The sequence below is a fragment of the Sapajus apella genome, unplaced genomic scaffold (assembly GCF_009761245.1).
Source record: "Sapajus apella isolate SASKATOON/1434 unplaced genomic scaffold, GSC_monkey_1.0 scaffold76, whole genome shotgun sequence".
In the NCBI taxonomy this organism is placed as follows: domain Eukaryota; kingdom Metazoa; phylum Chordata; class Mammalia; order Primates; family Cebidae; genus Sapajus; species Sapajus apella.
In genome coordinates this window covers 6,030,733-6,058,027 of record NW_022437016.1, presented here as the reverse complement: position 1 = coordinate 6,058,027, position 27,295 = coordinate 6,030,733, and the positions used below count along the sequence as shown (strand labels likewise).

The 27,295-nt window shown below is 41.0% G+C and overlaps 1 protein-coding gene across 4 annotated transcripts; it reads left to right on the top strand.

The window, feature by feature from the left end:
* Window positions 1-666: 666 nt before the first annotated feature.
* FBXW2 (F-box and WD repeat domain containing 2) lies at window positions 667-27,295 on the top strand. 4 transcript variants are annotated; one of them, XM_032251450.1, is made up of 8 exons: window positions 668-799; window positions 901-1,009; window positions 6,410-6,919; window positions 15,913-16,107; window positions 18,237-18,370; window positions 21,812-21,898; window positions 23,123-23,292; window positions 26,601-27,295. In XM_032251450.1, exons 3-8 carry the CDS (start codon window positions 6,430-6,432, stop codon window positions 26,887-26,889), a joined length of 1,365 nt encoding a protein of 454 aa, XP_032107341.1. In that variant the 5' UTR covers window positions 668-799; window positions 901-1,009; window positions 6,410-6,429; the 3' UTR covers window positions 26,890-27,295. The 4 variants fall into 4 exon arrangements, with proteins under 4 accessions (XP_032107342.1, XP_032107341.1, XP_032107343.1 ...); XM_032251452.1 differs by having other exon boundaries at window positions 671-799; window positions 6,502-6,919; XM_032251451.1 differs by lacking the exon at window positions 15,913-16,107 and having other exon boundaries at window positions 667-799.

The following is a 27,295-nucleotide window of genomic DNA, read 5'->3' as shown; positions in this document are numbered from 1 at the left end:
TGAGATTTAGCTCAGTTTTAGTTCCTGACGCTAAAAGGTTTGCATGCTTCATTTCCTTAAATCCTCAGAGCCTTCGGGTGGGTAGCTTACTATAATTGCTATGCAGATGAAGCAAAGTCTGAGCAGTTACAGCCAGAGTGTAAATGCTGTGACTCATTCAAATCTACGTCACCTGACTGTCTTTTTTCATTCACCAAGCTCCTTACCTTGCTTTATTTTTCTCCTTAGCACATCACAGATTCCTTACTTAATTTATCGGTCTTCCTCCTAATAGATGTAAGTCCCAGGCGGTCAGGAATGTTTGTGTTTTTTGTTCACTAACCTTACCCGTAAAACAGTGTTCCGGATAAAAGAGGTGCTCAACGGGTTGTAGGAATTTGGACACGTCTCTTAACTTCTCTGAGCCACAGCTCCCTCTCCGTAAAGTGAAGATAAGAAAAACTGCAGAGCTGGTGCAAGATTGGATTGGAGGAGGGACATAAAAGCGCTGTGCAAACCCGGATGTACGGTACGAAAGAAAGCTCTGCTCTAGGTTGCACCCGGTCTAAGCACTGTGGGGGCCGCGCAGCTCACCCCCAGCTTCCCGGGACGCTCTCCTCCTCACGCGGACTTTCAGCCTCCAGCCTCCCAAAACCCACCTCCGGGCGGGGGGGGGGGAAGGGGGGGGCGGGGAGGACCGGAAGTACAGCCGCTTTCGCCGGGCGCAGCGGAGCTGACGGACGCGCGGAGATGACGCAGGCAGCACCGGAAGCCGCTCCCCTGTGAGGCTGCGGACCGGGAGCGGCGGCTGCAGGTCCAGGTTTGTATCCGAGGCGGAGTCGGTCTGGGAGGGGAACTCTCAGGCGCCCGCGCCTCTGCTGACCTGCCGCGCCTTGGCTGTTTGTCTTTTTCTCCCTGCAGGCGCCATGGCTGCGGAGCGGACCCGGCCGCTGCGAGGCTCTGGCGGCCCGAGCGCGCCTAGTAGCTGTGAACCCGGCGCGAGGTCCCGGGCCCCGGGGCGCTCGCTCAGGTCAGTGCCGCGCGGAACACGATTCCGGGAGCAAGGGACCTGGGAGCGACGAATGTGTTGTTGGGATCTGGATTTTAGAGATGGGAGAATAGGGTTTCGGAGTTACTGCCTCCTAGTGCCTCCATTTCCTTAGCTGCGAAATGAGTTAGCTGTGATGTCCCAGGGCTACCAAGCGTTTGAAAGATGAAGTGTGGTGAGGTGGTTTATGAAGTACAAAGCACTGTACTGCGCGATAATTGTGGGTATGCCATGGAAACAGGTGTGTATGTGTGGTGCTGCTTGAAGTAAAGCAAAGATAATTATTAATGCTAAATAATATTGCTAACTGAGATTTACTGTAGACTTGCAGTGTGCCAGGTACTGTGCTAAACGCTCTACGTGTATTGTCCTGTTTAACCCTCATAAAAACCCTTGTAGGTAATGCTCTTCGTGGCTGTATTTTACAAGTGAGGAAACAGGGCGTGAAGCATGTGAAGTGATTTGCCCAAGGTCACCACCCAGCAACAAGTGGAGTTGCAGAACCCATATTTTATAAACATTACTTGTATTCTTTCAAAGCTTTAAAAAATTCACCTTAAAACTAAAGGCTGTTTTTTTATAGTATATTATACTTACGTGGTTTTCAGTTTTAAAAGATATACAATGAAAAGGGACCCCTCATTCCTGTTTTCCAGCTCCCCAGTTCTCTCTGGAGGCAACTAGAGTTATCAGTTTTTTGAATATTCAGATTACATTTTATGCAGATGTAAATTTATAGATGTGTATACATTTCTTTTTTTTTTTTTTTTTTTTTTTTTTTTTTGAGGTGGAGTTTCCATCTCGTTACCCAGGCTGGAGGGCAATGGCGCGATCTCGGCTCACCGCAACCTCCGCCTCCTGGGTTCAGGCAATTCTCCTGCCTCAGCCTCCTGAGTAGCTGAGATTACAGGCACGCGCCACCATGCCCAGCTGATATTTTGTATTTTTAGTAGAGACGGGGTTTCACCATGTTGACCAGGATGGTCTCGATCTCATGACCTCGTGATTCACCCGCCTCGGCCTCCCAAAGTGCTGGGAGTACAGGCGTGAGCCACCGCGCCTGGCCCCTGTGTATACATTTCTAAAGCCCCTGTACTCTTTGATAGGAAAAGAGGGGGAAAGGAAGCCTCCTTCCATATACCACTAACAATTATGTTGCTTGCACTCTTGACTAGGCCAGGTTTTGATGGAGTAGGAGGGGAAAACATATTTACACTTTTTTTTTTGAGATGGGGTTTAGGGTGGAGTTCAGTGGAGCAATCTCGGCTCACTGCAACCTCCGCCTCCGGGGTTCCGGCGATTCTCCTGTCTCAGCCTCCTGAGTAACTGGGATTACAGGTGTGTGCCACCACGCCCGGCTAATTTTTTTTTTTCTGTGTGTGTGTGTTTTTAGTAGAGACGGGGATTTTCCATGTTGGTCAGGCTGGTCTCGAATTCCTGACCTCGTGACTGCCAGCCTCGGCCTCCCAGAGTGTTGGAATTACAGGCGTGAGCCACCGTGCCCGGCCTACACTGTTTTATCCAGAAGGTTCTTTCTCTAATAACTCAGAGAGTAGGTTTTGTGGGGGCGGGTGCAAAATATTGAGCCTGCTACTTCTTATGCCATTCTGGGAAAGCCATTCCACTTCTTAAGCCATAAAGTTCCTCATTATGTTAGGTAAGGGTGGGATTATTGATACCTTCCATGAGGTTATGAAGATCAAATGAGATAATGTTTACCAGTGATACTTTTTCTTTAAATAAAAGCAATATAAATATGCGAGTTGCCTAAGGTAACATAATGGCAGAACCTGAGAGAGACTAACCCCAGGCTCTCATCTTCCAATTTAGGAGTCTTTTTGTTACATGACCCACTTCCTCAGAGGTGTGTGGTTATTGATACTGAAAGCAAGAGGGCAAGTTGAATGTGTTAACTCTCAGATAGGGGCGTGGGGCAAGGGAGCAAACAACAGAGAATGTGGATAGAATAAGGCACCTGCAGGGAAACTAGAGCCTCTAATAAACAAATGGGTGCTCTTCATTATAAAATTAAACCCCTAGTAAGTTTGAGCCCTTGAGTTTTTCTTCCAGGTGTTTTTAAGAGAAACTTTGTGATGATAGGGTTGAAGAAGAAGGTAGTGGTCATGTCTATTCCAGCCTCAGTGTCACAAAAATCTTGCCTGCCAGGTAATCAAAGTAATAAAACTAACAAAAAGTGTCATTTGAGTTTTAATCCTCTAGAGTGTACAGTGTGCTAAGCATGTCCCTGCTATGTTTCTGAGTTTCACCCTTCAAGTTAGGTGAAAGCTTCCATTTTACAGATGACAAAACTGAAGCTTAAAAGTTAGTTGGACATGCCCATAATCACATAGGAAGTGGCTGAATCAGTAAAGCATTTCTGACCTCCAAAGCATTTTTATTTATCACATTCTGCCTGTGTGTCCAGCTGTCCTTGACTGTTTGTGGTGATGGGAAACTCACTGCTCTGGAGGCAGCTGTTCTATTGTCGGAAAGCACTGAGATTTAAAAGCTGCTCATGTTGAATCGAAATCCCATTTCCTGACGTTTGTGCAACCAGTATATGGTATTTCTAGAGACTGTCTAAAAGGGTCCAGTTTAGACCTGTTACCTTAGAAAGTGCCCTCCAAAGTTAGTTGATCCTTTTAGAAAAGAAACAGTTGGTGTTTTTAAATAGTGCATTCTGCAGTTAGTGAGACCTTCTTTATTAAGAAAAAAAATGCTTTTTTCAGAATAATTAGAGGTGAACTGCTCAGTTTTACAAGAGATTGAATGTTTAAAAGGCAATCTAAGAGTTGGGAAAAATTTTTTTTATTAAGAGTTAGGAGAATATATAAATCTCAGACATGGCTGAGCTTTTTAAAGGTGCTCACTGAAAAAACTCTGTCCATAATCTTTAGTGGTGTCGTGGACACATTAATTTAGCATGTTGTAGTATGTCTCTTAGATATTTGTGAATGATGAGAACCTGATAATATTTTAATGGGTATTCTAAATTTGTCTTTTAGCTATTTATTTATTTGAGATAGAGTCTTGTTGCCCAGGCTGGAGTGCAGTGGCACGATCTCAAGTCAATGCAACTTCCACCTCCTGGGTTCGAGCGGTTTTCCTGCCTCAGCCTCCTGAGTAGCTGGGATTACAGGCACACTTCACCGCGCCTGGCTAATTTTTGTATTTTTAGTAGAGATGGGGTTTCACCATGTTGGTCAGGCTGGTCTCGAACTCCTGACCTCATAATCTGCCCTCCTTGGCCTCCCAAAGTGCTGGGATTACAGGTGTGAACCACTGCACCCGGCCACCTTGTAGCCACTTAAATAACAATTCAGTTCACATAAATACAACCATTTCTACAATAGATGTGTGTTAGTGTGTGTGTGTATGTGTGTATATATGTATGTACAGATGTGATGGAGGAAGCCTCCCACACCACACTTTTCACTGTTTAAAATGTTTCTGGAGCAGGTGTTTTTGTGTGTGGTTTTAATTGACCAGTATTTAACTAGCTATTGTGACATTGTGTAGATGCCCACAGAAGGTAATTGCTTTGTCTTGTTGTGAATTGTTATTTTTTAAAAGTAGATCTTTTCCAGAAATGTTATATAGATAAGAGGGTTGTTAGGATTTAGAGGAAGGAGGGGGCTTTTTATTGCATGATAAGTTGATAAAACTTTTAGTGATCTGATTTTTTGTCAGCTAAGTAAGTTTTTAATACAAATTAATAAATCCTCCCTAGTCCAAACTCTTTGGCTTCCAAAGTATTATCTTGAAGTATAGTCACAGTTCCAGAAATTAAAACAATTAGCAGATGATGTGATTGCAGAGTTTGGTTGCTTCTACTAATAAATCAGACTGCTTATTTGTCTAAGAATGTTTTTGCCAAATTTGATATTGGACACTTAGGATTTTATTCACTTTACATTAACAAAGTTGGAAGATGAGAACTTGCTTTTTGTGTAGACCTGATCCAGGTGATATGTCTGGAAAGCAATTAACTTTCCTTTTCCATGTTAATTTTGGACATACATTTTTAAAATTACTATGACAATCTTGTGAGAAACTGAGTATTCAGATTAGAAGGAAAGTTTTTATTAAATGATGGAACTATTTAAATATGTGGAAATAAAGAGAATAATAAATCCCTATGTGCCCATCATCCAGCATTAACTTCTATCAACACATAGTCTTGAGAAAGATAGTTTTTATTGGTTTATTTTTTATCTATCATTAACTTAATCATTATTGAGTGAGTTAACACCTGTTGACACTAATGCAGGATAACTTTTAAAAAATTACTTGTTAAAATTAGCCCTGGAGCAATTTGGCATTCTCCTAAGGGAGAAAATGGTCTATTGGGTAGACACATTACGCCCAGATCTTATCACTAGATCATGGCTCTCCTGGTTGTCACTCACTTTAGAGAGAGAGCTTGGTATCTTGATCTTGAGAGCACTGGCATCCAGTCTGTTCTGCAGCTATTTAATAGCTCTGTGAATGTAGACAAATCACATACCTTCTCTAACCTGTAGTTTCCTCATTTGCAAAGTGAAGATGATAATGCCTGTTTTCTGGTGTTTTATAAACATCAGGATTATTAATTTGCTTTATTTGTGTAGGCCTCCAGGACCCTCATGACTCTCTGGGGCCTGTGGTTAAGAGTTGTCACTAGCTTATACAAGGCTTTTAAAAACAGACTACAGCGAAATAAGGTCTTTGGTAATTCATTGTCTAAACAGGCAGTGCTATAAAGAAGTTGGAAGAGCCAGAATACCTGAGGCAGATAACTTACTACACCTGCTTACTTTTCTTCCCTAAACATTTTCAGCTGAACATCTGTTGCAAAAGCAGGTAGTCAGGTCTGTGATTTTGGTGACAGGTGGTGCCTGCCATGATAATCAGTGTCTCAGGTTACTGCTCAGGAGACTTGTTTCTGATTGTCACATCCTGGTGCTTGCTTTTGTGATTTTAGTACCCAAATAGAATGTATTAAGGAATTAATTAAAGAAATTGTTTTATAGTGGTTTGATGCAGGAGGGGTGTATTATAAAATATACTGTTTTATAATGAATTGTTGGTAAATCTATTACGATGAAGATGCATGTAGCATGTGCTAGACTTCAAAAATATTAAGTCACACATACCAGTCTGTTTCACTGACTTGTTTTGGAGATCATGATTTGATAAAGTATGTTTTCTCAAATGTGTTTTCTTTGGTGTGCATGGAAAGTGTTCAGATAAATATAGTGTATTAACTAATGTTGTAATGTAACTATGCATAAAGTTGTAATGGCAGATTTTTTACACTAATTTTTAATACCTCATTTGTTAGCAGTCTTGCTTGAACAGTCTTTTTGAGCAGAACTAATACAATATTTTGATGTGCCACAGGTAAATTTTTCCATAACCTTATGGAGAGAAAGGACTTTGAGACATGGCTTGATAACATTTCTGTTACATTTCTTTCTCTGACGGACTTGCAGAAAAATGAAACTCTGGATCACCTGATTAGTCTGAGTGGGGCAGTCCAGCTCAGGCATCTCTCCAATAACCTAGAGACTCTCCTCAAGCGGGACTTCCTCAAACTCCTTCCCCTGGAGCTCAGTTTTTATTTGTTAAAATGGCTCGATCCTCAGACTTTACTCACATGCTGCCTCGTCTCTAAACAGTGGAATAAGGTGATAAGTGCCTGTACAGAGGTGTGGCAGACTGCATGTAAAAATTTGGGCTGGCAGATAGATGATTCTGTTCAGGACGCTTTGCACTGGAAGAAGGTTTATTTGAAGGCTATTTTGAGAATGAAGCAACTGGAGGACCATGAAGCCTTTGAGACCTCATCATTAATTGGACACAGTGCCAGAGTGTATGCACTTTACTACAAAGATGGACTTCTCTGTACAGGTAAGAGATGCTGGAACTGTTTTTTGGCTTTGTTTTGTATTTCGTAAGGTATAATCTCAAACCAGTTCTCAGCTTTGAGAATGACAAGTGTCGATTATATGAGATATGTGCAGTGACATTTTTTTCTCTATCCCTGAGTGGATTTTCCACTCTTATCCTTTATCTTGTCTCTAGAGAACACAATCATTTTTATAAAATTTTATGAGAAAAACGCTTCAGACTGTCTTAAACATTATGTGAATTACAAAGCTGTTGATTACTTTTTCTCTCTGTTTCCTCCATGTATAGTCCTCCTTGTTGCTAAATTCTGTTTATTTTTCTGTTGGCACTGATATTTGAGGAAAAAAACAGTGGAAACATTGGTATCTAATCCTAGCAAGTAGTTAGATCATTTTGGCTGAATTGCTTATCCTCTCTGTAGCTTTAAAATATGGGAAAGGTGGCCAGGTGCTGTGGCTTATGCCTGTAATCTTAGCACTTTGGGAGGCCGAGGCTGGTGGATTGCCTGAGCTCAGGAGTTCGAGACCAGCCTGGACAACATGGTGAAATCCCGTCTCTAATAAAATATAAAAAAAATAGCCAGATGTGGCAGTGTGGAAAGGAGATATTTCTTCCTTGCTCTGAAATCCTGTGATTCTAAGTAGAAGAAGCAGAAGTTGGGAGTTTGGGCCGGGGAATAGAGAGTTGGATATTTTTAAACTAGGCAATTAAGTAACTTTATAAAACAATATAATTATTAAAAATCTAAAATTATACATTATTTTTCATTCATAATAGTCATGTGTTTCTGTATATAAGTAATGCCCCTGTGTTAGATAATACGTTTTGACAGGCAATGTAACTAATTCTTAGGCAGCATTTAGAATAGCTCCAGGCAGTTCTTACTAATAATCCCAATGCCTGTTTTCTTATATTGTATATAATATATAGAAATGCTTGGTGTTCTTTTTCATCCAAGAAAACTTGTAATAAACATTTGTCTATTACAGTATAAACTGTTCCTTTGTGTAAATACATCAATAGTCATCATTTAGCCATTTCCATATTAGTGCATGTATTAGTCCATTCTCAAAATGCTTAAAAAAAAAAAAAAGCTGCCTAAGACTAAGTAATTTGTGAAGAAAAGAGGTTTAACTGACTCATAGTTTCACATGGCTGTGGAGGCCTCAGGAAACTTACAATCATGGTGGAAGGTAAAGGGAAAGCAAACACCTTGTTCACAAGGCAGCAGGAGAGAGAGAGTGTGAGTGAAGTGGGAAGAGGCACTTATAAAACCATCAGATCTCAAGAGAACTCACTCACTATCATGGGAACAGCATGGGGGACCACCCGTATGATCCAGTCACCTCCCACCAGGTCTCTCCCTCAATACCTGGGGATTATAATGCAAGATGAGGTTTGGGTGGGAACACAAAGCTTAACCGAATTATCTCTTTTTTTCCGTTTGGGACAGAAGCCTAAAAGTAGAATCACCAGATACAGAAGTATGAATTAGTTTTTAGCTTTTTTTTTTTTTTTTTGAGACAGAGTCTCGCTTTGTCGCCCAGGCTGGAGTGCAGTGGCAGGTTCTCAGCTCACTGCAACCTCCACCTTCAGGGTTCAAGTGATTCTCCTGCCTCAGCCTCCAAAGTAGCTGGGATTACAGGTACATGACACCACACCTGACTAATTTTTGTGTGTGTGTGTGTGTTTTTAATAGAAGCAGGGTTTCACCGTGTTGGCCAGGCTGGTCTTGTACTCCTGACCTCAGGTGATCTGCCTGCCTCGGCCTCCCAAACTGCTGGGATTATAGGCCTGAGCCACCGCACCCGGCCTGATTTTGTAGCTCTTCTTAGTGTCTTTTTCAGAGAGATTGATTTGATACCATGCCAATATAGTCTTTTTTTTTTTTTTAATTTTTTTTTAATCGCCCATGAACCTGTAAAAGCCAATATAGTCTTAAGTAACTTGTGTCTCCCTCAAGAGTCTCACCAGACTCAATTTTAATATTTTTAATGTTGAGATGTATCATTTCTCAAGACTGTTTTACAATTGCATTTCTTTGTTCATTAAGGGTATACATTATGTGGTGATATGTTCTCTGAAATGCTAGACACTCTGCTAACTTTAGAAAATAAACATTTGATTTAAAGCATTTCATGGTTTGGTTTGTCATCCTGAAGGTATTTCACACTTTATTTTTCTTGTTGTTACAAGCCTGATTGCTAGAACAGCATCACCAGTTCTTCTAGGCTTTGATGTACTTCCTTTGTTGTGGTGATGGCTTTCCTATGTCTCTTTTGCCTCAGATTTTTAAGGATTAAGATTCAGTTGACCAGGTGAGGTGGCGCATGCCTGTAGTCCCAACACTTTGGGAGGCCAAAGCAGGCAGATTATGTGAGCACAGGAGTTTTAGACCAGCCTGAGCAACATAGCAAAACCCCGTCTCTACAAAAAATAGAAAACTTAGCTGGGTGTGCTGGCTCACTCCTGTAGTCCCTACTACTTGGAGGCTGAGGTGAGACAATCATTTGAGCCTAGGAGGTGGACGTTGCAGTGAGCTGAGATTGTGCCACTGCACTCTTGCCTGCTCAACAGAGTGAGACCCTGTTTCAAAAAAAAAAAAATTAAGATCCAGTATCACCTTGGAGCTTGGAGCTTCTACTGGCAGTTGACTCATTGTTTTCACAACCACTTCTAGCATTTTTTTCCTTTCTTCTTCTTTTTTCTTTTGAGACAGGGTCTCCTGCTGTCGCCCAGGCTAGAGTGTAGTGGCGCAGTTTTGGCTCACTGCAGCCTCTTCCACCTGGGTTCAAGCAATTCTCTTGCCTCAGCCTCCTGAGTAGCTGGCATTACAGGCACACACCACCACAGCCAGGCTAATTTTTGTATTTTTAGTAGATTCAGGGTTTCATCATATTGGTCAGGCTGGTCTCAAACTTCTGACCTGGTGATCTGCCTACCTCCTCCCAAAGTGCTGGGATTACAGGTGTGAGTCATCGCGCCTGGCCACTTTTTTTTTTTTTTTTTTTGGAGACAGTGTCTCACTGGGTAGCGTATGCTGGAGTGCAGTGGTGCCATCTTGGCTCACTGCAGCCTCTGCCTCCTGGGCTCAGGTGATCCTACCACCTCAGCCTCCTGAGTTTAGCTGGGACTACAAGTGAGCACCGCTACCGCCTGGCTGATTTTTGTATTTTTTATAGAGACAGGGTTTCAACATGTTTCCCAGGCTGGTCTCAGAGCTCCTGGACTCAAGCAGTTCACCCACCTCAGCCTCCCAGAATCCGGGGATTCCTGGTGTGAGCCACCACGCCTGGCTCCTCTTGCTTTAAAAAATTTTTTTTCTTCTCTCATCAAACTTTACTTTTGAAATGTAGTAAAAACTGCAGTTACTTGGAGTCAGAGTAAGTGGGAAATATTTACTGAATTCTCTAACTACCTGGAAAGTTAATACCTACGATTCTACATTTTAAGATTATTCTCTAGGTGGGTCTATATGTTAATATGATTTTTATTCTGATTAAATTAATCAGGTTTGCATATTGAAATTTATGCTGTGCTGTGGGTATTGAAAATGATCCAAAGCATTAGTCTAATTTTTCTAACAGTAGCAACCCTGAGGAAAGTATTTGTTACAGAATTACACGTGTTTGTGTCATCTAGTTACTTAAGAGGTTGAATTTTCACTGTGGTAGAACTAGGAAAACCCTGAATTTGGCAATAAACTTAGAGTGACTGTCACATTAGTGCCTTGAGTAGGCAATAGACAGTTTTATTAAAGCGACTGATGGCTAATGTTAAAAATTGACATAAAGTGAGGTACTTATCTTTCTCTTTTGCAATTTATTTCTGAAATGGTAAGAAAGGAACTTATTATGCTTGGTGCTGTTCAGTAGATACTTACGGGGTGCCTGCTGTTTGAAAAACAATGTGAGGGCATACATGGATAAATTAGAGCAGTTCTTTTCTTATAGAACATACACACCGCGGCCAGGAAGATCACCTGACTGAGGTAAAAGTCTCTGTGTGGACTATAGCAAATCAAGAACACTTGGCTTTCTAAAGAGTGCAGCTGCTGCTTCATTGTAATAAATTATTGGCATGTGGGTGGGATTCAGGGTCAGAGTTATTAGATCTGAATTTTCTTTTTTTTTTTTTTTTTTTTTTTTTGAGATGGAGTTTTGCTCTTTTTACCCAGGCTGGGGGGCAATGGCGTGATCTCGGCTCACCGCAACCTCCGCCTCCCGGGTTCAGGCAATTCTCCTGCCTCAGCCTCCTGAGTCGCTGGAATTACAGGCACGCGCCACCATGCCCAGCTAATTTTTTGTATTTTTAGTAGAGACGGGGTTTCACCATGTTGACCAGGATGGTCTCAATCTCTTGACCTCGTGATCCACCCGCCTCGGCCTCCCAAAGTGCTGGGATTACAGGCTTGAGCCACCGCGCCCGGCAGATCTGAATTTTCAAGAGAAGCTTGAAATCTAGAGTTTTGTGAAATAGTCTGTTTTTTCTTTTTTAAAAGTATTGTTCAGATTTTTAAGATACTGAATGGGAAGGCATTTTTTTTCTTTCATGTGATATAAGAGTCCACATTTATATAGTCCTCTTTCACCTCTATGCTGCATTACTGGTGACCTCTTTGAAAACATGTTGGGTTAGACAGTGCAGCAAATGGGAGTCCAGAGGGGAGGCTTGACATAAAGTCGGAAAGGAGCAGAGAACGGTGGCTCCTAAAGGATTCTCAGAAATAGACTTGCATCACTGTAAAATGGAAGTCGATTCAACCTGATTATTTTTTTATATTTCAGCACAATGTTTTCCTATATGAACTAGTTTAAATAATTAGTCTGGATAATCTGTTTTTTTCCCAAATTGTGCTAACATACGTAACATAAAATTTACCATTTTAACCGTTTTAAAGCATACAGTTGAGTGCCATCAAGTACATTCACATTGTTGTGCAATCACCACCACTATCCATTTCTAGAACTTTGCATCTTCCCAAACTAAAACGGTATCAGTTAAACACTGTTTACATAGTTAACAGTGTATATGATACACTATGTAGTTAAATCTGATCAATTTTTTTGGGTTTTTTTGCGGGGGGGTTATTTTGGGATGTAGTCTCACTCTGTAGCACAAGTTGGAGAGGTTGGGGTACAGTGGCAGTATCTTGGCTCACTTTCTACCTCCTGGGCTCAAGCGATTCTCCCACTTTGGCCTCCCAAGTAGCTGGGACTACAGGTGTGTGTCACCATGCCCAGCTAATTTTTGTATGCTTTGTAGAGATAGGGTCTCACCATGCTGCCTAGGATGGTCTTGAACTCCTGGGCTCAAGCGATCTTCTTGCTTCAGCCTCCCGAAGTGTTGGGATTGCAGGCATGAGCCACCATGCCCAGCCTAAACTCTTATCAGTTAAACATTTCCCATGCCCCTTCCCCCACAGCCTGTGGCAAAACCACCATTCTACTTTCTTTCTTTTTCTTTGAGACAGAGTCTGGCTCTGTCTCCCAGGCTGGAGTGCAATGGCACAATCTTGGCTCACTGCAACCTCTGCCTCCCAGGTTCAAGCAGTTCTCCTGCCTCAGCCTCCTGAGTAGCTGGGATGACAGGCACGTGACACTGCATCCAGCTAATTTTTGTATTTTTAGTAGAGTCGGTGTTTTACCATGTTGACCAGGCTGGTCTTAAACTCGATCTCAGGTGATCTGCCTGCCTCAGCCTCCCTAAGTGTTGGGATTATAGGCGTGAGCCACTGCTCCTGGCCTACCCTTCTACTTTCTATGAATTTGACTACTCCAGGAACCTAATATAAGTAGACCCATGCTTGTATGATTTGTTCTTTTGTGGCTGGCTTAGTTCATTTAGCATGATGTCTTCAAGCTTCCTCCATATCATAATGTGTCAGAATTTTATTCCTTTTTAAGGCTGAATAATATTCCATTACACGTATGTGTGTATATATGTATATTCCATGTATATATCACATTTTGTTTGTCCTCTCCCCTAATTTTCAGCTGCCTTCTTGCCTCTAGTTTTCCCCCTTTGAAACCATTTTGCATGATACAGCCACAGTAATCTTTCTGAAATGCAAATAACGTTATAGTTAAACATCTTCCTGACCCAGTTCTGCAGCCAAACTTTGCCACTATTTCCCAGTCAGACTGAGTTATTTTCATAATCAGTGTTGATGTTTTAGGCAGTGCTTTTTGGCAAGCATAAATAACTCCTAGACAGTTTTTTGAATGATTCCAAATAGTTCTTTATGAATTGATCCCAGTGCCATTTTACTTATTTTTGTGTTGTCTGTAGATATTTAATTGTTACTTTAATAGGTAAATACCAGGGATTGGCAAACTATGGACTGTGGGCCAAATCCAGCAGAAGAGAGTAATTGCAACTCAATAGGTCAAATTCTAAAATATTTACTCTCAGGTTTTTTACTGAAAAGGTTTTGGCATATACTCATCATTTAGTTTTGTTTTGGCTTGGCTAACATTCATCCTTTAGATTTCAATTAGTTAAAACTGAAAAGATTTTGGTTTTTTTTTTTTAAAGCCATGAAATTCTTGAAAAGTCCTATACCATAACCCAGCTTAAAAACAACAGAGGAGTGTAGTTGAAGAGCCAATCATGCCAGCTCCTCAGGCATGTCCACCTACATGTTGGAGCATGGTCATAAACTCAGTGGGGCCTCGTCTGAGATGTTTTCTCTTTTTGTCTGCTCCTTGTATTTGCTATGGGCTTTTTTAGTGCCTACCACCTACTATACTGAATTATTATTGCTTGTTTAGCCTTTTTGTCTTCCCAAGTAGACTGAGTGCCATGAGAGCAAGAGCCCTGCCTGACACAGAAGTTCTATAAATATGTGTTGAATGAATGAATGAGACCCTAGTTGAACACTGGTAATAAATCAGAACCACGCTCATAAAGGACCTAAGATGATTTGCTTCCTACTCTACTCCTTAGGAATACAGTCACAACATGCCTAAACTGAAGACCTTAAAGATTATCTAGACTTAATGCTCTCTAGTACAGTAGCCACTAGCCCCATGTGGCTTTTGAGTACTTGAGCTGCAGCTAGTTCAAATGGAGATGTGAAATACTGGGTTTCAAAGACTTGCAATCTAAAAGAACATAACATATCTCAGTATTTGTATTGATTATATGTTGAAATGATATTTTTAACATATTAAATTAAACCATTTAATTATTTTAACATGTTTCCTTTTTTTTTTTTCTCTCTGTCTCCCAGTTTGGAGTGCAATGTTGTGATCTTGGCTCACTACAACCTCTTCCCGGGTTCAAGTGATTCTCTTGCCTCAGCCTCCCAGGTAGCTGGGACTACAGGCATGCACCATCATGCACGGCTAATTTTTGTATTTTTTTAGTGGAGACATGTTGGCCAACATTTCTTTTCTTTTTTTTTTTTTTTTTTTGAAATGGAGATTCACTCTGTAGCCCAGGCTGGAGTACAGTGGTGTGATCTTGGCTCACTACAACCTCTGCCTCCCGAGCTCAAGTGATTCTCATGCCTCAGCCTTCCAAGTAGCTGGGACCACAGGTGTGTGTCACCACGCCCAGCTTATTTTTTGTATTTTAGTAGAGACGGGTTTCACCATGTTGCCCAGGGTGGTCTCTGCCCATCTGCCAAAGTGCTGGGATTACAGGTGTGAGCCACCACACCCAGCCCAACATTTCTTTTTTAATGTAACTATTAGGACATTTTAAATTACATACGCAATTTGCGTTATATTTTCTGTTGGATAGCACCATTCTAGACCATTGGCTCTCAAAATACTGCTGATGAGTTAGAATCACCTGGCAAATGTTTAAGATTATCGGACCCCACCTCAGATGTTTTCAAGTTAGACTCTCTGAAAATAGGGACCTGCCTCTGCGTTTTAATAAAGCTTCCCAGATGATTCTGTTGTCTCACATGGCCATTGAGAACCAACCAAGTGTCCTACCCCTCTTTTTATACAGAAGGAAACTGAGTTCTAAATAGCAAAGCAACGGTAAATATAGTCTTTTTTTCAGGATGCTGTCATAGTTTTCCCAGGTTAAAATTCAAACTCTAGCTCTTTCATAAGTGATGGCCATTTTTCCATTGTCTGAAACAGTGATTCTTGACTAAAGGTGGAATTGTGGCTGGCTTTATTTAGTCATTTCAGCTTTATAAAAACTGGTCATTTGGTGCTTTCCTAGGATATTGTGCCACTATAGTGGCTATATTTAGTGAGTTGTTGAAAATGTCTTTTTATTTGTTGAGGCTTATTAAAGGTGCATTGTGAGAATGAAATAATCATTATGATTTTAAACTTAATTACAGCAAAGTCCTGAATTGTCACCATGATTAGTATAGAATTTTCATCAGTGGCAGAAATAAAACTGACTTTTTCCTACATAATCTTAAGAGGCTTTACAAACTCTTCGTTGCGTTGTAAGTGTCTGGGGATAATTTATCCCAGGTTTTCCTTGAGGTTTCTTTCTTCACATATTTCAAGATGGCTAGAGCAATTAGCAGTTAGCTTTGGTAGACGTTAGCCCATGCTCCGAGGTTTATTTTTGATTCGCCTTAGAGTGGAATATGTTTCAGCAGGCACCTTTACTATTCAGCATTCCTTATTTGTTCAGAACTGTTGGGTAACGGACAAGCATGCAAATGTAAACATGTAGTCATGTGTAATACCCATCCATTTAATTCAAATCAGAGAGCTCATGATAGCCGAGGATTTATGAAATTTTTCAAGTGGAAGCATCAAGGGATGCTTTAGTCTAATGCCCTTCTATATCCTGGAAAGTGAAGGGAAAAGGTCTCACCCAAAAAAGTTGAATTCTGTCCTAGTGCTTTTGACTCCATTTTGGTGACTGAGGAAGTTGTGTTACTCTCTCCATGCTTTGGTTTCCTCAGCTGTAAAGTAGAGTGCTTGAAGAACACCGTGATTTTGGGATTGATTTTCCTTCTTTAGTGTGTCTGTTTTCTTATTAACCTCCCTCTTTTTCTCTTGAAGGGTCAGATGACTTGTCTGCAAAGCTGTGGGATGTGAGCACAGGGCAGTGCGTTTATGGCATCCAGACCCACACTTGTGCAGCGGTGAAGTTTGATGAACAGAAGCTTGTGACAGGCTCCTTTGACAACACTGTGGCTTGCTGGGAATGGAGTTCCGGAGCCAGGACCCAGCACTTTCGGGGGCACACGGGGGCGGGTGGGTTGCCCTTTTTCAAGGGTTTTTACAGTTACTAGCCTCATCCTTTTAAGCCACCAGCCAAGAATGTGAAATACTTTTTTATTTTTAATTTAACTTGCTTTTTTCAACCCTCTTTCTTAGTCACTGCAGTTATTTCCTTTAATCTAGTTACTCTTATTTAGAATATTTTACCCAGTTTTGCTTTTTCTTGCTTTCTCCTATGTACCCTTCTTGTGGGAGGGATAGTTCTCATTCTCTCTCTCTTTCTCTCTCTCTCATTCTCTCTCTCCCCACTCCTGTTTCATTTATATCCTATTGAACAGTCAGTTCCTTTGCCTTTATCAGATTCCATACCTCTAACTTAAGTAAATCCTACTTGTGTAAATTCCACTTTATTTGTAACATTAGGGCTGAAAATTATTTGGTGTGATGGTGGTTCCTAGATTGTGTGGTCTACACAGATTACATCCAGTTGGAGCTTGGTTGACAGTTGATTAAAACAAGCTACCACCCAGAGATAAGGTGAAAGGAACATACCTGAATGTTTCCTAATAAATGTATAGCAGCCTTATTTTTGCAAAAACTGGTCATTTGAATATAGCCTTGAGATTTGAGCTTCTCTCTGTGTTGCTTTTTTTTTTTTTTTTTTTTTTTTGGAGCTTTGTTTAGAAATTGAGCTATTTCCCAGCCTCTTATGCAGAAGCTCCCTTCTTCGTTTCCGCCGTTTACCCACTGTTTTAGCCTCTGAGATTCATAGTCTATAATATCAAACGTTACATTTATGAGCAGCCTTTCAGGACTCCCTTAACAGGTTGGGTCCCTCTGTTTCCCAGTAACTTGTATTGCTGTAGACAATATGAGTGCATGATATAAATATGATAAATAATCTTGCTTCCCCACCAGACTAAACTCCATAAGGACAGTGATCCTACCTGTCTTGTTCACCCATGTGACTTGAGTTCCTTGTACCATATCTGGTGCTTAGTGGTTCTTTGAAGTAAAACTAGCCATTATGCTAATAAAAACGCATATTTTTTGCTTCATTTTTTTTGTCCTATATACTCTTCTTCAGTCTTTGCTGCCTGCTACCACTTGTTTGTTGAGAAATTAATGTTTGAGAAATAATATTTGAAGGTGCATGTATGTATGGAAGTATATGTTAAACTTAATGTTATATTCCACAATGTTAATGACTTCCAGGTGATTTTATTCCTGATCAACTTTGAGAACCTCGCTCTAATACATTTTCTTAGTGTTGCCTAGACATTGCTGAGGTTTTTCTTAACTTTATGCCTTTACTATTCCTTCTGCCTGCAATATTCTTTTTTCTTTCCTTGATAAACTCTACTCATCCTTCAGGGCCCATCTCCAATATCGCCTCTTCCCTGAAGTCCTCCCTGATACCCCTGGGCAGAGTTAGTCATTCTCCTTGATGTTTCCCTAGCAAGAGGTAAACATTTATTTTTTCTGGGCTTCCTCCTCCACCCCCTACTTATACTGAGTTTCTTAAAGGAAGAATCAGTGTCTTCATCTCTGGGTCCCTAATGTTCCTTTAGAATTTGGCATACGTTTGAAAATAAATAATTGAGGACTCACTATACTGCACACACTGTTTTTGGCACTGGGGATATAGCTATGAAGAAATTCAGACACTGTTTTGAGTGAATGGCTTAATCTGACCTTTGAGATCCTTGTTTTTGTTTTATTTTTTCTGTCTTTACATTGGCTTTTCTTGAGTCTGGGTGCTGTTTTGCAGCTTCCATTCTTTACATTTGTCTTACTCTTATTGTGTATCAGAGTAGGACCATGTATGTTCTGTTTTTCTGCATAAATTAGATAAAGTATAGTGCAGCATCAGGCAGGCAGTCCTAAGAAGGAATGCCATTATCTCCAACACTTGTTTTGCGTCTCACTGTAGCTACCACATATAAAAGAGATTGTATTATTCCTGGGACTTTCCACCTTAGAATAATCTATAATAATAATTTTGAAATACTTCTATAAAATTGCTAGTTGAATAGCACCATTACAGTGTTTCTGGTTGGGAAATTATATAATTGGGCAGTGGGGAAAATAAACATTATTGAACTCTAAAAGAGCTCAGTGACAGAGACATGTTTTAACTTTGTGTATATTATATGCACTAGTGTTTAGTGTGGACTACAATGATGAACTGGATATCTTGGTGAGTGGCTCTGCAGACTTCACTGTGAAAGTATGGGCTTTATCTGCTGGGACGTGCCTGAACACACTCACCGGGCACACAGAATGGGTCACCAAGGTAGGAAGACTTAGAAGAAATCTCCTTCTCGTCGGGCTTTTTGAGGGAGAGGGTGAAGGATATTAGACGCTGCCTTTTAAGTGTTAGATGAGTCATAAGATGGAATTGATGTAACCACAAAGCATGATGGTATACGTCAGTGACCAGCAAGTAGAAGGCACTTCATAAATAGTTTAACAAATGCATGACTTATGGACATGGAAAGATGCCCACAATATAATTTAGGTGGATAAAGGGGGCAAATAAAACAGTTTACATAGGTTACATAATATGTAGAGTGTGATAATCGGTTTCTGGATGTGTTCATCAAAATGTTGAAGGTGGGTATTTCTCATGGGATTGTGGGTGCATTTTTACCTTTAGAATAAAAACATGTTTTTTAATCAGAAAAGCAATTTTCATTTTGAAAAAATAATGCTTACAAGAAGTAGGACAGAGAAAACTGCACAGGATCTTTAGCAAACTATTGTAACGTTTTCTAGTTTTTAAAACAAGATTGTTGTGAGGATCAAATGCAGTATTAATAATGGATATGCCATGCAGAAGCACTTTTCTTGAGTTTGCCATTCTATGAGGCGCTGAGGAAACAGGAGTAAGCAAAATAGACCCAAGCCCTACCCTGTGGATGATAGTCTAATAGGAGAAATAGTTTTATTAAACAATTTCACGGGCAAATATATCATTTCAAATTGTGTTAAATTTTATGAAGGAACAGTACAGTGTTCTATAAGAAAGTCTAAGGCCAGGCACAGCGGCTCATGTCTGTAATCCCAGCACTTTGGGAGGCTGAGGCAGGTGGATCACCTGAGGCCGGGAGTCCAAGACCAGCCTGGCCAACATGGTGAAACCCTGTCTCTACTATAAGTATAAAAATTAGTCAGGCATGATGGCAGGTAACTGTAATCCCAGCTACCCTGGAGGCTGAGGCAGGAAAATTACTTGAAACCTGGGAGGCAGAGGTTGCAGTGAGCCAAGATTGCACTACTGCACTCCACGTGAGATTCTGTTTCAAAAAAAAAAAAAAAAAAAAAAAAGCAGTCTAGGAAAGTAGTTCAGAGAAAGCTTTTTGAGAAGGGGGTTAAACATGAAGAATAAATAGGAGATAGCTGTGGAAAGAAAGATTGTTTCAGAGGGTACAGTATATGCACAAGCCCAGGAGTGGGAAAGAACTTGGAACATTTGATGACCTGGACTTAAGCCAGTGGAGCCATGCTGGGGAGATGGGCAGAGAGGTGGTCATCCTGTATCATCTGTAAGGCCACAGTAAGTGTGGTGGTTATCATCAGAAGTATTCTAGAAAGCAATCCACAAGTTCTGAGCAAGTGTCTGGTGCAATGTGTGTTTTAAGAAAATTAACTGCTGAATGAAGAATGGACTAGAGTTGGGCACAATCAGATACAGGGTGACCATTTGGCTTTGGCAGTAAATAGTCTAAGAAAGGATACCCACCCATAACTTAGATTTGGCTGGCAATAATGAAAAGAGCACCCATAAAGGATATATCTTTAAGGTAAAGCCACCTGGCCTTGCAGATTCATTGTGGGAAACTAACAAGAAGAAAGAATCAGAGGTGACTGGCGGGTTTTAGATTTGGTGGATGATTATATCTTTTTTTGAAATAGTTGGGGCTAAAGGGAGAGTAGTTTGTAAGACCATAATTATGTATTGGGCACATTATGTTTTTTTCTTTTTTTGTTGTTCATTTGTTGTTTTTATACAGACAGGGTCTCACTCTGTTGCCCAGGCTGGAGTGCAGTGGCATGATCATAGCTCTCTGCAACCTCGAATGCTGAGGTTTAAGTGATCCTCCCACCTCAGCCTCCTGAGTAGCTAGCACTACAGGCGTGTGCCACCACACCCAGCTAATTTTTTAAATTAAATTTTATTTTTTTGAGATGGTGTTTCATTCTTGTTCCCCAGGCTGGAGTATAATGGCACAATCTCGGCTCACTGCAATCTCCACCTCCCGGGTTCAAGTGATTCTCCTGCCTCAGCCTCCTGAGCAGCTGGGATTACAGGTGCCTGCCACCACTCCCAGTTAATTTTTTGCGTTTTTAGTAGAGACAGGGTTTACCGTGTTGGCCAGGCTGGTCTTGAATTTCTGACCTCAGGTGATCCACCTGCCTCAGCCCCCCAAAATGCTGGGATTAGAGGCGTGAGCCACCGCACCTGGCTGCTAATTGAAAAAAAAAAAAACTTAGGTTAACTTTTTACATAGAAAAGTTTTATAGTGTAAGGCAGTTTGGTGGTGTGGAAAACACAGTTGATTGGGGCTAGGACACAGATGGTGATGTCAGTCTATTCCAATTGAGTCTGCAATCCAGACTTCTGAACAAGTGAACCCTGCTTCCCTCTCACCTTATGCTGATTTATTACAAAAATAGTTAGAACCTAATGTTTACAGACTATCTCAAGTGCTAATGGAATGTTAGCTTTTACTATATATTACTACTCTAAATTTACATTGTTATAGTTTCTTTTCTGTAATTAAATGAGGGAAGGTAATAGGTGCTTGTCTCCTATTTTAAAAATCAGGAAACTGACAGAGTTTAATTGGTCTTGCCCAAGGTTGCAAAGTCAGCATATGGCAGATTCTGGTCCCAAGTCCAGTGCTTTCTCCTTTATGATGCACATGCTTCTGAAAGCATATCATCTGCATCTACTTCAGTGCCTGTGGGCTTTTTTATTTTCTGTTCCTTTTATTAAGTTACATTTTACAATTTTTTTTGAGACAGAGTCTTGCTGTGTCGCAGGCGCTAGGCTAGAGTGCAATGGCGCAATCTCAGCTCACTGCAATCTCTGCCTCCTGGGTTCAAGCAATTCTCCTGCCTCATCCTCCCGAGTAGCTGGGACTACAGGCGCGTGCCACCACGCCCAGCTAATTTTTGTATTTTTTAGTAGAGTTGGGGTTTCACCATGTTGGCCAGGATAGTCTCAATCTCTTGACCTCATGATCTGCCCGCCTCAGCCTCCCAAAATGCTGGGATTACAGGCGTGAGCCACCATGCCTGGCCGGTTTTTAAAAATCAGTCCTAATGTTTGCTTCTAGACGACTGCTAAAATTAAATGCTGCCAACATTTAGACACCTTTTTTTTTAATAGTCTTGCTCTGTTGCCCAGGCTGGAGTACAGTGGCTCAATCATAGCTCACTGCATCCTCCAACTCATGGGCTCAAGCAATCCTCCCACCTCAGCCTTATGAGTCACTAGGATTATTGGCATTGAGCCACCTTACTTGGCTAACATTAGACCCTTAGATACTACTACTAACAGAAAATATGGTAGTAAAACTTTTAGTAGAGGTTAATTTGGTAATGGAGTTACAGATTAGCTATTCTAGCATATATTAAGCTCATTTTCATGTTTTAATTTAAAGACTAAAATCATTATAGGAACAGCATTAAATGGATCTTTCTCTAATATGGATGTTTATATTTGCAGGTAGTTTTGCAGAAATGCAAAGTCAAATCTCTCTTGCACAGTCCTGGAGACTACATCCTCTTAAGTGCAGACAAATATGAGATTAAGGTGACGTTTTTTTCTCCATTAATTTGCTTCATCAAAGAAAAACTGGAAACATAAGAAAATTAAAGTGGTATGGTAAAGGGTGAACATTCTAGGAAGAAGAATGGGAATGTCTTAGTCCAAGCCATTTTAAACCCACTGGAAAAAGGATTCACTAGCTCTGTGTTCTATGCAGTTTCTTAACTTGGATTTGTAAATGAAAAAGAAGTTCACATAAATTTATGTTCAGCTCATTCTTAATATCTTTTTTTTTTTTTTTGAGATGGAGTCTTGCTCTGTCACCCAGGCTAGGGTGCAGTGGCGCGATCTTGACTCACTACAACCTCCGCCTCCCCGGTTCAAGCGATTCTCCTGCCTCAGCTTCCTGAGTAGCTGATGCTGCAAGTGTCTGCCACCACACCTGGTCAATTTTTGTATTTTAATAGAGACGGGGTTTCGCCATATTGGCCAGGTTGGTCTCGAACTCCTGACCTCATGATCCGTCTGCCTTGGCCTTGCAAAGTGCTGGAATTACAGGCATGAGCCACTGCACCTGGCCCAGTCTTAATACTTTCTTACATATCTCCTACCCTCCTTAATTCTTACATCTAAACTATGGAAACATAAATACTCATTTATTATAATGGTTTGCAAACTTTACAAAGCACTCTCACATTCTTGTTGCGTCTTTTTTTCTTTTTTTTTTTTTTTTTTTTGAGATTGTTGCTCTTGTCACCCAGGCTGGAGTAATGGCATGATACCAGCTCACTGCAACCTCTCTCTCCTCGGTTCAAGAGAGTCTCCTGCCTCAGCCTTTCAAGTAGCTGGGATTATAGGCATGTGCTACCACGCCTGGCTGATTTTTGTATTTTTGGTAGAGATGGGGTTTCACCATATGGTCAAGCTGGTCTCGAACTCCTGACCTCAGGTGACCCACCTGCCTCAGCCTCCCAAAAGTGCTGGGATTACAGGCGTGAGCCACCGCACCAGACCCATTATTGCATGTTTTAAACTGTCCCATGTGATAGGTATTATCTTTATTGCAAGAACTGGGGTTAAGAGAAATAATTTACCCAAGATTGCACAGGAGAATTAAGACTTGAACCTGTGATTCTTGGCTATAAAACCTGTGGTCTTCCCAATATACTTCGCTTTCTATCTGACTTCAGCATATGCAGACCATTGTAAGGACAAGCTTTTCTGTAGTAATGTGATCTCTCATCTTTCCTCATTTTCTTTTTTCTGTAGATTTGGCCAATTGGGAGAGAAATCAACTGCAAGTGCTTAAAGACATTGTCTGTCTCTGAGGATAGAAGTATTTGCTTGCAGCCAAGACTTCATTTTGATGGCAAATACATTGTCTGTAGTTCAGCACTCGGCCTCTACCAATGGGACTTTGCCAGTTACGATATTCTCAGGTAATGTGTCTTCGACCTCATTCTTTACCTTTGAAAGTCTGCTGCAGTTCAGTAGTAAAGACAAGACTAAATGTTTGGATGTACCAGCCTGTAGCTTGTTTTTAGCAAATGTTTACTACATCACTTGTAAACAGGGTTATATATACTGAACATCTCACACAGGAAAAATATTTTAGAGGAAGTAAGCAAATGAAAAAGAGTTACATACTGGAATGTCCCCTGCTTGGCTTGGATGAAAAGATCTTAAAGATCTCCTTCAGTTCTAATATTTTAAGTTCTACTTCATATTCAGTTGAAATTATGAATTGTTTTACAAACTTGATAAACTTCAGTGGTATCTAGGGATCAAATGACCTTATGTTGACTAGTAAAAAGAGATACTTAGAGAAAAATATAACTTGCAGGGTTTCTCTCCAAAGAAATAATAAGAAGCAGCAGTCCATAAAATTTTGGGATTCACTGTATACTATAGAATCCTCTTGGAGATTGACAGTATCTATTAGCATGTTTGAGGCTGATGGAAGCCAGTGTGCCATGTGGTAATTAAGAGAACTTTGGTGATAAACAAGCCTCGGTTTAAGACGTGGTGCCATCTCTTACGGGCTGTGTGATGTTGTGTAAGTTTTTAAACTAATCTATAGCTCAATGTCATCATCTATAAAGTGACTGTTAAATGCTGGAGTGCAGTGGCACAATCTGGCACCACCTGGCAGATCTTGATTAATAATAAGTCTGAGAGGCCCTGTATAAAGAAACCTGTTTGAATTTGTTTGACCCTGTCGTGCATACACCTATTATTAATAACAACTCACAAAGCTAGCATTCCATAGCATGGTTCAGGAAATGCTGACTTGGAGGAGTACAGAAAATTGAACATTCTCTTCATTGTTTTAATGCATGACTATTTGAGGTCAGCTTGTGTGGGGCCTGATTACAGTAACCACAAACTTTGGTGGGCCTCATCTGTCTGGTCACAAAGTTACAACCCCATTTTTGTCTTCCTGGAGTCAGACCAACATTTCTAACCATTTAGGTTTCAGAGCTGTCAGAATTAGTAATAGAAATGATTGATATTTATGCTTTGAGCAAAAAGACTGAAACCATTCCATTTCCCAAGCCTTTGCTCTTGTGGCTGGGGGAACTGAGCTGAGACAGGATAAGGGCCTTGCCCAGCATTCTACCTCTCACCCATCATATTCCAACATTTCTCCATCCATGCATGGCTGGATTATCCAATAGGCATATATACTTATGGTACTAGAAAGCTAGGGACACCGAAAACGGGAAAAGAAAGTTTTGAAAGAATGTGATATTTTGCAAAGCAAAATATTCAATTACTATGGGAAAATGACGTCTTTTATAGTTTAATATTGTTTTTATTTTGAATTAAAATTTTAGGAGGGAAGGTGCCAAGGCAAGGTGGGATGTCATAGTTATTTTAATGCTTAGTGTCTCTAAAGGTTTTAATTTGGTCCCACATCTGCTTTCTCGTGTATGCTTCTGACTCAGAGTAGCATATAGATATCCTAGAGTCCTAGATGAAAGTTCTGTTAGTTTTTAGTGTTTGAATAATAGCTTTAAGTAATAAACCTGTAAGATTGTTTGCTGGTGAGAATTGCCAGATTCAGATTTTTCTCTGAAAAGAGTCTGTCTTGTGTTTGCTCTTTTCCTTCCAAACACAAATAAACCAACCTCTTTTGAAACCAACTACAAATCCTCTGGCCTCAATTGCTAGGACCAGGCAGGGCTACTTAGCTTTGAAGCTAATTGAAAAGAAGCAAAGCAGATAACAGCATGTTACTCAATAAGTCCGAGATATGATGTGGCTCGCTTGAGTTAGGTTATTTCTACAACATGTAAGGTTACTTAGGTTCAAGGACCCAGACTCTGCACAGCAGGGATGTCTGTTTACAGTTCTAAAGTGATCAAAATGAAAGCCACAAACCTGTCAAGACTTTGTGCTCTATTCTGCAACATATTTGTGTTTCAGTCTTTGGAATCAGCTGATCTCCACAGATCTTAAGCCCTGTCCCTGTAGCCATCTTTTTTTTGTGTTTCTGTTTATACCCTGCTTTACATTGATGATGTGGGACCTACCAGACTTTCTAGCTGTTTTTCCTAGCCTCCTTTATTTTTATTTTTATTTTTATTTTTTTGAGATGGAGTTTCGCTCTTGTTACCCAGGCTGGAGTGCAATGGCGCGATCTCGGCTCACCGCAACCTCCGCCTCCTGGGTTCAGGCAATTCTCCTGCCTCAGCCTCCTGAGTAGCTGGGATTACAGGCACACGCCACCATGCCCAGCTAATTTTTTGTAATTTTAGTAGAGACGGGGTTTCACCATGTTGACCAGGATGGTCTCGATCTCTTGACCTCGTGATCCACCCACCTCGGCCTCCCAAAGTGCTGGGATTACAGGCTTGAGCCACCGCGCCCGGCCCACCTCCTTTATTTTAATTTAAATTAAATTTAATTTTTTTTGAGACAGAGTCTTACTCTGTCACCCAAGCTGGAGGGCAGTGGTGTGATATCAGTTCACTGTAACCTCCACCTCCTGGGTTCAAGCAATTCTGTCTCAGCCTCCCGAGCAGCTGGAATTACAGGTACCTGCCACAATGCCCAGCTAATTTTTTGTATTTTTAGTAGAGATGAGGTTTCATCCTGCTGGCCAGGCTGTTCTCAAACTCCTGACCTCAAGTGATCCGCCTGCCTTGGCCTCCCAAAATGCTGGGATTACTGGCATGAGCCACTGCGCTGGGCTTCCTAGCCTCCTTTAGATTTCCTTTCTAGGAATTTGCATTTGCCTCTGTTCATTTCACTACTACTTTATTCTTTAGATATTTATTGAGCACCTACCTTTGTGTCAGGCATTTTGGCATGCATTGGGAAGCAACAGAAGTACTTACCAAAGTACTGATTAGCAGGAGCTTCTGTAATCCCAATTACTTGGGAGGCTGAGGCAGGAGAATCATTTGAACCTGGGACCAGAGGTTGCAGTGAGCTGAGATCGCACCACTGCACTCTAGCTTGAGCGACAGAGTGAGACCCTGTCTCAAAACCAAAAAAAAAAGACTTTCATCAAATACCACCTTTCCCTTTTATGCCAATAATATATAATGACTGAAGCCCTCCACCCCAGCTTTTTTACAAGTGGGCTGACCTTTTTCTCATGTTTACTTTTTATCAAAAACATTTAACTAAAATTTGCTTAAATTTTATATTGGTTTTAAATGGGCCCAGGAAAGATTACAGTAGCATAAACAGAAGCACAGTTGCCTTCTTTCACAGTCCCTAACTCTCATCCTTGTAGGGTCATCAAGACTCCTGAGATAGCAAACTTGGCCTTGCTTGGCTTTGGAGATATCTTTGCCCTGCTGTTTGACAACCGCTACTTGTACATCATGGACTTGCGGACAGAGAGCCTGATTAGTCGCTGGCCTCTGCCAGAGTACAGGAAATCAAAGAGAGGCTCAAGCTTCCTGGCAGGCGAAGCATCCTGGCTGAATGGACTGGATGGGCACAATGACACGGGCTTGGTCTTTGCCACCAGCATGCCTGACCACAGTATTCACTTGGTGTTGTGGAAGGAGCACGGCTGACACCATGAGCCACCACCGCTGACTGACTTTGGGTGCCAGGGCTGCGGGTTTTGGGTGCAACCTCTGGGGCAGCCGACTGCATGAACCAAAGTTCTCACCTAATGGTATCATCACGCAGTGCACAATCATTTATCTCTGTTTGCCAGGGGCCAGGGCTGGGGTGGGGGAGGGCTTGTTTTATTGACATACAATGCAGCATGCTAATGGGGTACACCATTGACTTCATTTGTACTTAGTTATGTTGGTCAGTGTAAGAGGATGCATTTTGAGTTCATCTTTTTTGAGTGGAGTATTGGTTTTAAGGTTTTAAGTAAAGAAAGCTAAATGATTCATTAATCTGCTAATTGGTTGCCTGTGAAATCACATTGTCTGTTATTAAAGCTTTTTGCCTTTTTTTTCTTTTGAA

Coding starts and splice junctions, on each gene's coding strand:
- FBXW2 (XM_032251454.1), top strand. CDS start 1,193: ATGAAGTGTGGTGAGGTGGTTTATGAAGTACAAAGCACTGTACTGCGC. Junction 16,108..18,236: donor TCGGGGGCACACGGGGGCGG/GTGGGTTGCCCT, acceptor TATATGCACTAG/TGTTTAGTGTGGACTACAAT. Junction 23,293..26,600: donor GCCAGTTACGATATTCTCAG/GTAATGTGTCTT, acceptor TCATCCTTGTAG/GGTCATCAAGACTCCTGAGA.